Below are 13,441 nucleotides of genomic sequence, written 5' to 3'. Positions count from 1 at the left end.
ATTTCAATTATTCCCCAATTTTAGTCCAACAAATTATTAACCTTTTTTTTTTCTAGCATAATATTGTTTTTTGACTAATTTTTGACTAAGCTACATCAAACCAACTGAGTTTGTATTTAATGAGTATTGGCCCACTAACAACAAGAAAAAATTTCTCATTCTACTAATGGAGAGGGGTTTACAGGCCCACTCTAATGGGACAAAACACTGTCAATAAGTTGTAAAATCACCAAATCATTGCCCTTAACTTTTTAGCCAGTAGCTTTCATGGATTCTAATCCTCTGCAATTTCTCTGAAGACATATCTAATCCTCTGCAATTTCTCTAAATTTTGGAAGGAAGCAGCAGTAGATAGAAATGTGTACATGTAGCATTTAGTAGAACGAGAGATTTTATGAAGCTAAAGCTATAATCACTATATACTTACAACATAAAAAAGAGATAGATAAAACAAATTACGAAAGAAAATTATATATACAATCCCACTAAAAAATAATAATAAATATCCTAATTATTGAAAGCACTATAAAAATTTCTTTAACAGAACAGCGTATTCTCTTTTGACAGCAGGCCTCTTTAAAATAATTGAGGATCATCGTGCATGTGGTTCTATTTCAGGTAACCTGTGTGTTCTATGATTCTAGGATGAAAAACAGAGCAAAATGCTGTAGTTGGGAATTTGCTGCTTGCAAGAGATGTTCTAAAATTACAACTTCTTCAAGGACTCGTCAGGTTCTTTCCAATTTTCAGTGTCTTCGACGTCTCTTTGAAGAGAAAGACATGAAGCAAGGATATAATGGGCTGCGCAATTGTTGCCGTATGCTCTAGGACTGCATACAGTCTTGACGGAGGACCAAGCTGGATCGAAAGTGATGGCTGGGATATTCTCAGTAACTGCATACAGTCATGGACTGGGGGCTGCTGCAATTTAAGTCGAAGAACTGGTTGCTAAGAGACAAACTTCTTATTCCATACCGAAGTGTGTTTTTTGGAGCAATGGCGAGTAAGAATAATGCATGACAAACCAAAATGATTTGATCAGCACTTGCAGAGCAGTATTGACATTTTGGATCTTAAGTTGAAACAAAATGAAGATCAATCATAAAAATGTAAACCCGGTTCTGATTCTTATGATGGTGATGAAAATGCAGGTCCTGAATGTATTGCTGAGATTTGCCTGGTTGCAAACTGTCCTGAACTTCCAGGTATCTTTCCCACATACTCAAACCTTAAGTGCAATTGTTGCCAGCCTAGCGGATTATGGAACCTTTTCAGGTAACATTGAGTTTATTCAAAATGCGCATAAAATTCCCAAATTCATAGTAAATTCCAAGAGTTAATCTTGTTCACATTCTATTGGTTGATCAGGTTGGAGAATGAACATTTACACAATGTTGTCAAGTATCGCGCATTCAAGCCTGTACCTCTACCTTTCGACTACAATGTTGGCTAAGACAAACATGAGTTCCATATTGCATCAGAAAAAAATCAATAGACAGGAAGTTAGTTATCCAAGAACAAACAGCAAAGAAAGAAAACACTACAGGGATGTTCTCAGAAGTACGATTTCGGAGGAGTTTGATTGTTTTCACACTCATTTTTTATTCATTTGTTGTACTTAGTTAGGGAGGTCAGTACCCTGTATGTGTAATACTCCTTGCTATGGATATGTAGTTTTTGAAGGGTTTATGGAAGAGTTTTCAATCCAAAATTCCAACAATTTCTTAAGTTAAGTAGTTGAGGACTTGGGGTTAATTGGAATGTGGGTTTTCTCAAATCAATCGGAGTTCCATATTCATCTCCTCGAGCAATCGGATTCAGGCAATGTTTGTCTGCTCGGTTGGCTCGAAAAAACATAAAAATGATGTTTTTTCAAGCCAAACATAGTTTAAAACGCGACATTAACGAGCATTCGATATGAAAATTAGGATGGACCCTTTGTACCTGTGATAAATGCACCAATCATAGATAAATGGTGCAACCCATGTGCTGTCACCATTATTGAAGATGAACTGGAGCTGGTGGCACCATTCTTTCCTATAAATAGACACCAAGAGAATAACACAAAGTTGAGAGGATGTAGAGCCAAAGATGTGAGGAATATAAGAGAGAGAGAGTTGCTAAGGATAGCAAGCAGTGACTGTCATTGCAGCACTGCTAAGACTAAGTGATGGGAGTAGAGTAGAGTGAATGATTCATTCTCCTCTATTATTGTAAAATCTTGTTCTCTTCCTATATAAGAACAACTTTTCTTGTGAATGTAGGTAGTTTGCCGAACCACGTTAAATATTATGTTAGTGTGCTTGGCCTTCAATGAGCAATTATTAAAATATTACAGGTCAGATTCTTCAACAAAAAATTTGAACCTGAGACCTTTTGATGGAAGGGGATACTAATGCTAGTTGAGCTCTAGCTCATTGGTTATCAAGACCTGGTTGATAAGATCTCTGATATATCATCAATGGAGCAACAATTTATGTCGTTGTTCGAGTTAGCAAAGAAATCAACAGATGTTGTGGCGACTTCTGCTTCAATATTTCCTGAAGTTTATCGACGCTGGATGCTTCGGACCAGCTTAAGAGGTTTCTTGTAACATCATTTAGGGTTGTTGTCTCCAATCATGTTGCAAAAAGGGTTCAGTATCTCACGAAACACCGTGTAAAGATGATCAGACCAGCTGTTTCTTGCTTGCTCGATACTTGGAATAGGAAACTGCACGGAAGAAACCCTGCCATTGTGAGGCAGCCAAACTCCAAGTACACAGGAAGCAAGGACAGAGAAAGGGTCACAATAACATGCACCCTAATTCATATTTTATTTCTTCTACAACAATTTTTTTTTTTTTTTTTTGCAACAACTAACAAAACTTAATAAAAAAACGTCTTAAAACCTTCCTAAATTCAGCTGGTTAAAGCCAGCCGAATTCCTTAAAATTGGGCCCGTAAAACCTCCAACATAATTTGAACTTAACTTTGCACCTACACTGGCCGAAGTTCATTTTTTACATAGATCATTAAGGGCTGGATTTTATTTTAGAATTTTTTTTTAAAAAAAACAATTTTATTTTATTTTTTTTCTTTAAATTATAATTTGAATTTATCTTTTAATTTATAAGTTAATTTATTCAACACACACGAGTCGAGTTTGGAATAAGGTCCCAATAGCTTATACTTGACTTGAAATAAGAGGAGATTAGGACTTTTTTGTGAAAGGAAAGGAAGGACTAGGACTGTTTGTTTCATAAAAAGTGATTTTCTGGAAACTATCTTCTTGAAAATCACTTTTTAAACTTTACTATATTTGTTTATCATTAGAAAAATTGGTTAACGAAAAAAATTTTCCAATAAAAAAAGAATTTAGTTTGGTTTTTAGGAAAGTGTTTTTCTTTTTATTTTGAGCGAAAAACACTTTCCATAAATTGTGAAAATTTTAGAAATATCATGTTATGTACTGATTATATCAAATTTAGTCCTCAAACTTTTGATTGCTATATATTTTGTTTTGATTTTTTTTTTCAATTTCATCCCTTAGAATTTGATTTAGTTTAATTTTTATATCAACTTCGGTCCTTATTTTTATGATTGTTATTTGCTTTTCTCTTATCATTTTCTTAATTGAAATTTTTTATCTATCAAATTTTATCATCGTTTTTTTATTTTTATTTATTTTATTTGAAATAATTTATGGAATTTTTTTTTTATTTTATCATCTTTCAACTTTTTTTCTATTAAATTTAATCTTTATTATTTTGATTACTATTTATTTTATTGGATATAATTTATAAAAATATATATTTTTTTCAATTTTATTCTCATTCAATACTTTAATTTATAAGATTTTTTATTATTATTTTTATAAATTTTTTAAAAAATACTAACAATTTATTTTTCAGCTCATTTTCTATGACATAGCCAAATACTAGAAAATATTTTTCAATTTATTTTCTATGATACTACAAAAAAATTGAAAAATAATTAATTTTTTAGGAATTTATTTTTAAAAAATATATATATAAAAAAATATTTTCTAGCAAACAAGAACTAGATTGTGATATTTTTGTAGCCGTCCTGCCTCTTCCTTGATGTCTTCAATTTCTTTGGAAAAAAATACAGGGCTTTTCCTTAAGGCCCAACAGTTGGAAAAGGAAAAGAATTTATCAGCAAAGAGGGCGGGGCCTTGCTTTTGTGGCCCAGCCTACATAAAAGGGCCTAAAACCCTGGTCCCCATATTCAAGGGTTTTAACCATCACCTCTCCCTCTCTCCCTCTCCCACTCTCTCTCTACGCTTGTGTATTCGGAGAAACACCGAGCACCTGGTTGCCAAACTGGTGAACTCAACCTCCCATCTCTCAAGTCCGACTCTTTCCTTGTTAGTTTTCAAGAAACTCGAAAACCCAGAAATCAGGTTCCCTTTTTATCTCCTCTTTTCCTTTTTTCTCAATCTACAAATCTTTTCTTATAATTGTGTATGTGAAGAGTTAGAGAGTGCAAAACATGTTGTTTCGCAGGAATTCTGGTAAGAAAGTGCAGGTTTTTTTTCTTTTTTCTGCTAAAATGTTTTTTCTTTAGTAATTTTGAATACCCCATTAATGCATTAAGAGAATAAATGACGGTGAATACTTTTATTTTTCTTCTTTTATAGGGATTTTTAAGTAAAAGATGCCATCAAAGACAAAGAAGAATTCAAAGACACCTTCGAGGCTGTCAAATTCTGACCAGTCTGCTTCATCTCCTAGAACACCATCATTGGCATCTAGTATAGACTCAGAAGCTAGTCAACAAGAAAATATTGCGTTGTGTTTAGAAGAAGCATCGAGTAAATATCCGTCTTTGATTGATAAATCTGCTTTCATTGGTCGAATCACTGATGTTGAGGCGGAGTCTAGCACCACTGCAAGAAGTTGTAAGATTTGGCTTTCAGAATCTTCTATGGTTTCTTCTTCTCTCGCCCCTGGTTCCATTGTATCGGTAACTATTTTTAAACATTCTTATTTTTATTAATGTTTTTAAAGTTAATCAAGGCTTAATAGCTGTTTCTAAAGGTGTCTTTATGATTAAATTGGTAGGTGTCGCTTGCTGCTGCGGAGAGGAGATTTTCGAGTAGTAGTTTTCCTCTCAGTTCGTTTTGCTATGAATGGTCTAGACAATGTGAGGTGGAGTCTGTGGATAAAATAACTAATGAAGCTGGGAATTACTTTGCTATTGCGACGGTTTTTCCTTCTTGTAAGGTTTGAAAATAAACACAACAAAAACTTGGTATTAATATATTAAAGCAGTGTCTTTGAACATTATGTGAATATCTGCAAAAATTGATTTTGTTTTACACATCTGTCCTAGATGATCTAGGATATGAACTCTTTTCCATTTTGGTTTGAAGCATCTTGATGTTTTTGAATCTTGGGCATGTAAACCTTCAACAAGAAAGGCACTGTTGAAAACGACTTTCATAAGGCAGGAGAAATTTTCTTGAAATTGGGTACAAACATGTTAACTATAGGTAGAGCTAACTATAAATCAAACTTGATAGAATTTTAAAGTTCTAATGACTGTTTGATTCAAGCTAACAGTTTTACAAATCAATCCAGGCTGTTACTGAGAGAGAAACTATAGTTTTTTATCCTCTCACTCCCTGAAGTCGATAGATGTTCTGGAATTTGTTGTTTGATGTAGCAAATTTATGGAAATACTAAAAGTTTGCTCGTTTATGCTTTCTTTTCTCCAGGTTTCCAAGAATGGAGTGCGGTTGTCTTCACACCTTGCCTACATGATGGGATGCCCTGCTTCAGGCAAGGTTATATTTGTTCACACTATTAGAAATCAACTCCTAACTGATATTGTAAATGGGAATGATACGCCAGGTGCAAATGCTGATCATCTTTCAATTCATAACTGCAATGAATTGTATCTGGAGCTAGTTCCTTTTATGGACAGAGTAAAAATGAAGAGTTATACTATGTCTACAACGAAATTATCTGCAGAAAAAAGACATGACAGATCTGAAAATGGCATGATTTCATCCCCAAAGACACCATTGTGTCAGCCAAAGCTTAGCTCTCCTAGTCCCATTCACTTAACTTCACCAATATGTGAAGAAGCAGCATCCAATATATCCAATTCAAATGGCACAGATGTTGGTTTACTGAATATCAAAGAAGTATTAGAGGATGAAAGTGCCAAGAAACTTCTACAGGTCTGTGCTACTTCATGGTTGTATTCTCGTGTTCTAATATGTGGAAATCTTGTGGCCATCCCAGTGCTTTCAAAGCTTTGCATTTTCCGTGTCAGAAGCGCGAATAAATTACCTGCAGATGGTAGTGATCAAGATTTGATGAAAGATAGAACTCCTGGAATGCAACCTCAAGATTCTGAAGAATTGGGCCATATGAAAGATGCTTTTTCCATAAACCGTGAGACAAAAGTATATTTACATCAGCATATGAATTCAACGGATGAAAGGCCACAAAAACAAGGTTTGCCATTAATGCAAAGTGAATGTAGTAATGGTAAAACAATTATAGGAAATGATAGATCAAAATTGGGTGGTCTACATAAGGAATATACAGTTTTGAAGGACATAATTGTATCATCCACGAAGAATACTTTGTCATGGTATGTTGTTTATTTTATTTTGTTTGAGATTTTTTAAAACTTTCTGAGTTAAAAATGTTTTTTTGGTAGCATGATAATATCTGTGGGAGTTTTTGTTGTTTTGATGTGGTTGAATGACATAAATGCTGCCATTGGGACACCCATAAGAGATGACGAGTCTGGATGCTAAAATGTTGGGACCGTGCATGATGGTACCCTGCTATTCAATAGGATATCATAGGGATCACGGGATCTTTTATATAGTGTCTATTGTCTAATACAGTTAGCATACTCTAAAATCTTACACCTTTATTTCTAGCTAGGAATGCTTTTCAAAATTGTGAAATCTCTAAATTGCTGATAAATTTGAAAAACATTACCATGAAATATCCAGCGCTTTCCCAATGCTGAAACTATTTAACAAATCACTTCACTGCATTGCAGACAATCATTTTGTCTTTAATCTCTTTGACTTCAAAATCCACGATCACTCTGTTGATAGTGGGAATGCTTTTGTCATCAACACAAAGTCCCATCTATATCAGATTGCTCTGTTGTGTGTGCTTGTCCCTTAATTATGTGGTTTTGCCGTGTAGAGTTCCACTGGATTTGCTTATTGAAGTATATTGTTTGCTCTAAATAAACATCATTCCATAAATATCAATCTAGAGCTCTGTTGTAAACTAGCATTAAATTAGATCTTAGATCTTAGTGCATTTAGGTGAAAGGCTAAACATTAGGCAATCTTGGTTAAAAAGATCTGAAAAAAATAATCAATATTTTGAAGTGGGCTTGATTATTCAACACTTCTTGTGGAGGGGGAGATCCCTTTTCGCATTCTAATTTATTTGCTTTTGTCTGTTTCCTAGATTTATATTTTTGTCTGTACTTCTGGATATATACTACCCAATATTATATGTGGACGTCATATCAATATATGATATGGTAGAAGTTTACTGCTTTGGGAACTTTTAGTGTTGATCATTGATGCAAGTGTTTTAGTTTTGGCTTACGAACTACAAAGGGAGTGCTTCTTCATGGACCACCTGGAACAGGAAAGACTTCTTTGGCCCGATTATGTGTCATTGATGCTGGTGTCAACCTTTTCTCAGTAAACGGACCTGAGATATTTAGTCAGTATTATGGAGAAAGTGAACAAGCAATGCATAAAGTTTTTGATTCAGCCTGTCAATCTGCACCTGCTGTGGTTAGATTTTTTTCTTTATTCTTCTCTAATCTTTTAAGGTCCCCCCCTGCTTCAAACCTAGCAAGCATCGAATACACTTGTTTTGAAGTGACACAAATTGATTATAACTGTTTGAGGCACTGTTGTCAGGAAGTGGCATTTTTTGGTTAGGTATAGAAAAGTTCTTTCTAATGTAGTATTCTCTGATGAATTGCAATTGTATGACTTATGGACATTAATGAATGGGAACCAAGATCATAAAAACAAAAATGAAGGTGTTGACCTTTACAGTTAGCCTTCCTCTTAATTTGTGTACAAACTGATACATCATATTTAATTTTGAACATTATTGTTTGGAACTATAAAATCTTGAAGGTTTTGTCTCTCTGAGCCTCAGTTTACCATACCTTCTATTCCTAGATGGCTAACTAATTATTGTGCTTTTAAAGGTGTTCATTGATGAGTTGGATGCAATTGCACCTGCACGGAAAGATGGAGGTGAAGAACTATCTCAAAGAATGGTAGCTACATTATTGAATTTGATGGATGGGATTGCTAGGTCTGATGGACTGCTTGTTATTGCTGCTACAAACAGGCCTGATAGTATCGAGCCTGCACTGAGGCGGCCTGGAAGACTTGACAGAGAAATTGAAATAGGTAAATAGCAACACAAATTTTCTTTTCCTTTTCTTTATTTTAATCCTATTTACTTGTTAGGCATTCCACCCCTATGCTCGCCCAGAGTTCAATATCTTTATCCTGCCAGACCTGTTTATTTAATTTCTTTTTTCATGCAGGTGTGCCTTCTCCCAGCCAACGATTGGACATACTTCATTCTCTTCTAAGTGAAATGGAGCACTCAGTTTCAGATATGCAACTTAAACAACTTGCCATGGCTACTCATGGTTTTGTGGGTGCTGATTTAGCAGCCCTGTGTAATGAGGCAGCTTTGGTTTGTCTCAAGCGTTATGCTAGATCCAAAAAATCTGATTATAGTTCTCATTCCAAGGGATTGTCTATTGCATATGATGGCCATTCTGACAACATGGTGAAAGGATCTGATTGCTCAACAGGGGCAAGAGATATGTTGAGGGATGGTGCAGATTCTGCATCTTCAAGCACCTCACATTTGCCTGTTTCCTTGGAGAACATGTCATCTTCTTGCTTGGACGGAGATGTCTCAGAGATCACAGATAATATAGAGAATGGAATTATAGCTTGTTGTAAAGAGGAATTTTTGGTGGAAGAAGAAGCCTTGTTGAACATTGTTTCTGAAGATTTTGAAACGGCCAGGATGAAAGTGAGGCCTAGTGCCATGAGAGAGGTATGATTGATATTTCCATATTGCTTAAGAACATGGATTTTGATCAAACTACAGTATCTTGCTACCTGAATATGGAAAAGTTACTTTATGGCTGGGCATTACACCAGAAAGCCACCAGTTACACTGAATGCTAGGGGTCCAGCGTGATGTCATGTATAATGTGCTCTAGAGTTGAGAATTGACTTTTGAAGCATAGGGGACTGAACACTTTCTTAAGATTACTTGCAATATGGGAAGAGTCCCTCTACTTCTCAAGACCTTCCCTCTTTGTTGTACTCATTCTGTGGTTACATACACTAAGTTGAAGGGATTCTTACATCATACCTATTGATTCATCTTCTATTATTTAGTGCTAACATTTCCTCATTTTGATTCTTGGAGAATCTCATCTATGGAGTATTCTACTCTTGAGTTCCACAACCATGTAGTAGGCAGATTTTTTGACCTGAAAGTAGGTCATGTTCTGCCACATTTTTTGGATTAAGGCTATTGGAGTTTGTATCTTTCAATCATCAAAAGAACTTGGATACCAGGTCAGAACAATAAGCTCCACTACCTAAATCAGAATGTGATCTTTAAGCTGTACTACCTGAACTTTGGCATATCACATTCATAGCACCCAAGTAATATTGGAACTGAACTTCTCAGATTTTGGTATGAAATCCATTTTAATTGTCACTCTAGATTCTAGAAGGATTTTATATTAACAGGTGAAACGAAAGTATAATGTAATGTTGCTTGTTACTTTACTCTACTTGCTTTTCTAAACTTGTTCTGTATATAGGTAATCCTTGAGGTTCCAAAAGTTAATTGGGAAGATGTGGGCGGCCAGGGGGAAATAAAAACCCAATTAATGGAAGCAGTGCTATGGCCTCAAACACACCAGGATGCATTCAAGCGCATTGGTACCCGTCCCCCAACAGGGATATTGATGTTTGGTCCCCCTGGTTGTAGCAAAACTCTTATGGCCCGGGCAGTGGCTTCTAGAGCAGGATTGAATTTCCTTGCAGTGAAGGGTCCAGAACTTTTTAGCAAATGGGTTGGTGAATCCGAGAAGGCTGTAAGATCCCTCTTTGCAAAGGCAAGGGCAAATGCTCCATCAATTATATTCTTTGATGAAATTGATGGCCTTGCTGTTATTCGTGGGAAGGAAAGTGATGGGGTTTCGGTTTCAGATAGGGTTATGAGTCAACTCCTTATTGAATTGGATGGTTAGTAAGTTTTATTAGTATCAAACATTGTTAAACATTTTGCTTGTGGGATTTTGCCAGTGCATGTTATAGATTGTTTAGCATCTTGCGCAGCTCATAGATTTGGGATCTTGGATTTTCTTGTGTGATGACTTTCCTAGTGATATTTCACTGATTTTAGCTAGGGAAATTATCAACATCTAATTTATTTTGGATATTCCAAATCTTGAGTCCTATATCTTTGAAATTAATAAATATTTCGTTGGTTGTAGGCTTGCAACAAAGAGTTAATGTTACTGTAATTGCTGCTACGAATCGGCCAGACAAGATTGATCCTGCTCTTTTGAGACCAGGTGCAACTCTCTCTCACCCTCTCTATCCAAGCACCCACAGAAATGTACTGTTGTACTGCTGCGCAACCTGCAATCATGGTGCCTTCTTAATTGATAAACAATTTGAACAGGGCGCTTTGATCGGCTGTTGTACTTGGGACCTCCAAATCAGAATGACAGGGAAGACATATTTCGTATCCATTTGCACAAAGTTCCATGCAGTTCTGATGTCAATATAAAAGAACTAGCTTGTCTCACTGATGGGTGCACTGGAGCTGATATAGCATTAGTCTGCCGGGAGGCAGCTGTTGCAGCCATTGAGGTTTTCTTAAGTTCTTTACTTGTCTTCTTGTATACTTCACTTTGTTGTTTTGTTCATGTAAAATTCTCCTTGTTAGCAGGAGAATATTGATGCTTCGGAAGTATCCATGCAACATTTAAAGACTGCAATTCAACAAGTCCAGCCAACAGAGATCAATTCTTATCAAGATCTATCAGCAAAATTTCAGAGGCTCGTTCACTCCAGTGACAAAGATGAATTGGGAAACCAAGAGTGCTCGAGTAGGGCAAACTCGTTTTCCATCAGGTAGATATTTCTTCTCTGAAAATTCTCTTGTTTCTTTTGTTTGGTCTGTGAACTGGAACAGGAACATTCCACTTGGCTTGGATGCACTTTATGAACGACAACCCTCTCTCTTAAATCTTAATGGTGTAATCTAGAAGCATGAAATTTCATGCTTATCAATTTTCTTTTCAACAAAAAGCTATTCAAAGGTTTCTATCATTTTCTGTCAAAAAACTTCACTCTAGTAGCACTGTGCAGAAATTCTCTTCCAAGGTGACTTAATTTTTTCCTGTCACGTTGATATGACAGGACCATAATAAAATCCGCGATGCAGTTCTTGAATCGTTCCTCTGCCTCAGGCTCTGGGTAATAGCAATTATGCAGCACGTTTTCACACATCTCTTTCATAACCAGCAGTGGACCACTGTCTGGTATGCATGCTCGCAATTGAGTGGAAAATGCTTGCCTGATTTAAGCTTGGTCGTTAGCTGAGTTTTGGATTTCACTGGGGTGTATGTATGGGGCCAATACCACCGACACTTTCTTATGAAACATTCACTCATTGGCGAAATGCAACTGAAAATTGTTGCTGTGGTGAAATTATGTAATCATAACGTCAAGATTGTTATAGATTTGTCTTGTTAAGCATCAAGTTTTTACTACACTGATTTTCAATTCATAGATAAAGTTAGGGCTAAAGAAATATAGCGCTTGTACCTTGTTACCTGAAGCCAATGCTGTAAAGTGGGTCAGGACTTGTATTAAAAAAAAACATTTTCTTTTTTAAATTCAAACTAGTTATGACTTGTTGGGTTGATTGCAATTTTCACTGGGTTTAAGTTGAAACCCAGTTCAAGCTAAGTTTTGAATCAACAAGTCACTGGTTCGGGTTTAATGAGAGTAGTGTTTTCATACTACAGGTTAGTTAATGCTAATACCAGGTCTTGAATCTTGATTATATATTTTATCTGTACCTTTCAGCTGGGCCAGGGTCACAAAAATGAATTGCCTCTTAATCTCGTGTTTTAATATTGTTTAAATGATCTTGTTTCTATTTTTAATATTGTTTCAATGACCTGTGAGATTTGTATGATTGGGTCTTGAAATCTTTTAAGTGTAAGTTTCGTTAGGGTTTCTAAATAAAGATGGAGACAGGTCAAAAATACATGCTGGTACCACCGCTGGAAATGATGTTGAATCTTCAACTGCTTAATCGGCTTGATTTAATAACTGGATCAACAACAAACATTATTTAAAGTTAAAAGAGATGTGAAAGTCGTTTGGTGTTGTTTGAGATGCAAGGAAATATGAAAATAAATTTTTATTTAAACATTCTTAATTATCACCAAACATTTTTCAATTTAAAACATGAAAATTATAGATCATATCTCGATAAAATCAAGTTTTTAAAAAAATAAATTGATCAAAATAGTATTATTTTAATAGATTTTTTTAGTATAACAACGTTATTTTAGAATCAACCCAACATGGAGTTAAAAAGCTACCATCAAAACGATAATAAGCTTAAGAATTGGAGGATCATATCTTCTACCAAGTCTTTTTCAAGATTTCCATGGATGATACTCAGAATTGAATGCAAAAACAAAACATGTCCTTTATGCAAAGACAATTATTGTGCCAATTCTTTGGCTCAAAGTAGGAACACAACCACCATAATCACATTCATGCATTTTAGCATCAACCCTTTGGAATGTAACATAGAAATTGACACTGCGAGGGAGAAGGTATTTAGTCCCAACAAGCAAACAAAGTAGACTAGTTTTGTCGAGGTGATTTGTGGTCTTGTTTCAATCCTATAAAGATGCTCTCTGCCTTCCCTTTCTTTTGCAATTTTTCACTTGTCCATTTCCGACCTAAAATGCTCCAAGAACAGCACAGACACTGTGCATAAATCTGTTGAATCTTTCTGTCCGAAGTCAAATCTAGTTATTCTCACAGCATTTATAATCACCCGTCAGCAATACACTATGATACAACCTTTGACATCTAAGAGTCTGTCCTCTGTATTAATATCTTAGATCCCATCTGGAAAAAAAAAATATTAGTTTTTGTGAGAGTTCATTTGAAAATATCTTGATGGTTGAGATGAAACGGAAAATTTTATGATGCTAAGAATATGAATGAATCATTAGTTTATATGTTTACTTTGAAGTAAGATGAATACACGATGAAAAAGAAAATTAAATTTAGAACTCCCTGAAAGTGATGATATTTTCATTTGGGTTGGAAAATATTT

General features: G+C 35.3%; 1 protein-coding gene across 6 annotated transcripts; it reads left to right on the top strand.

The window, feature by feature from the left end:
* Positions 1-4,246: 4,246 nt before the first annotated feature.
* On the top strand, positions 4,247-12,001 carry LOC118053010 (calmodulin-interacting protein 111). Of its 6 annotated transcripts, XM_073410056.1 has the most exons (13): positions 4,247-4,404; positions 4,642-4,967; positions 5,066-5,227; positions 5,722-5,785; positions 5,858-6,608; positions 7,590-7,794; positions 8,223-8,430; positions 8,571-9,097; positions 9,882-10,308; positions 10,560-10,640; positions 10,751-10,941; positions 11,021-11,205; positions 11,494-12,001. In XM_073410056.1, the coding sequence occupies exons 2-13, from the start codon at positions 4,659-4,661 to the stop codon at positions 11,552-11,554; spliced, it is 3,171 nt and encodes a 1,056-aa protein (XP_073266157.1). In that variant the 5' UTR covers positions 4,247-4,404; positions 4,642-4,658; the 3' UTR covers positions 11,555-12,001. The 6 variants fall into 6 exon arrangements, with proteins under 6 accessions (XP_073266157.1, XP_034920015.1, XP_073266158.1 ...); XM_035064124.2 differs by having other exon boundaries at positions 5,722-6,608; XM_035064125.2 differs by having other exon boundaries at positions 4,252-4,515; positions 5,722-6,608.
* Positions 12,002-13,441: the final 1,440 nt, after the last annotated feature.

The sequence above is a fragment of the Populus alba genome, chromosome 6, assembly GCF_005239225.2.
Source record: "Populus alba chromosome 6, ASM523922v2, whole genome shotgun sequence".
NCBI classification, from domain to species: Eukaryota; Viridiplantae; Streptophyta; class Magnoliopsida; order Malpighiales; family Salicaceae; genus Populus; species Populus alba.
Note: the sequence above shows the minus strand (reverse complement) of the source record. Positions and strands in the feature narration are given on the sequence as shown.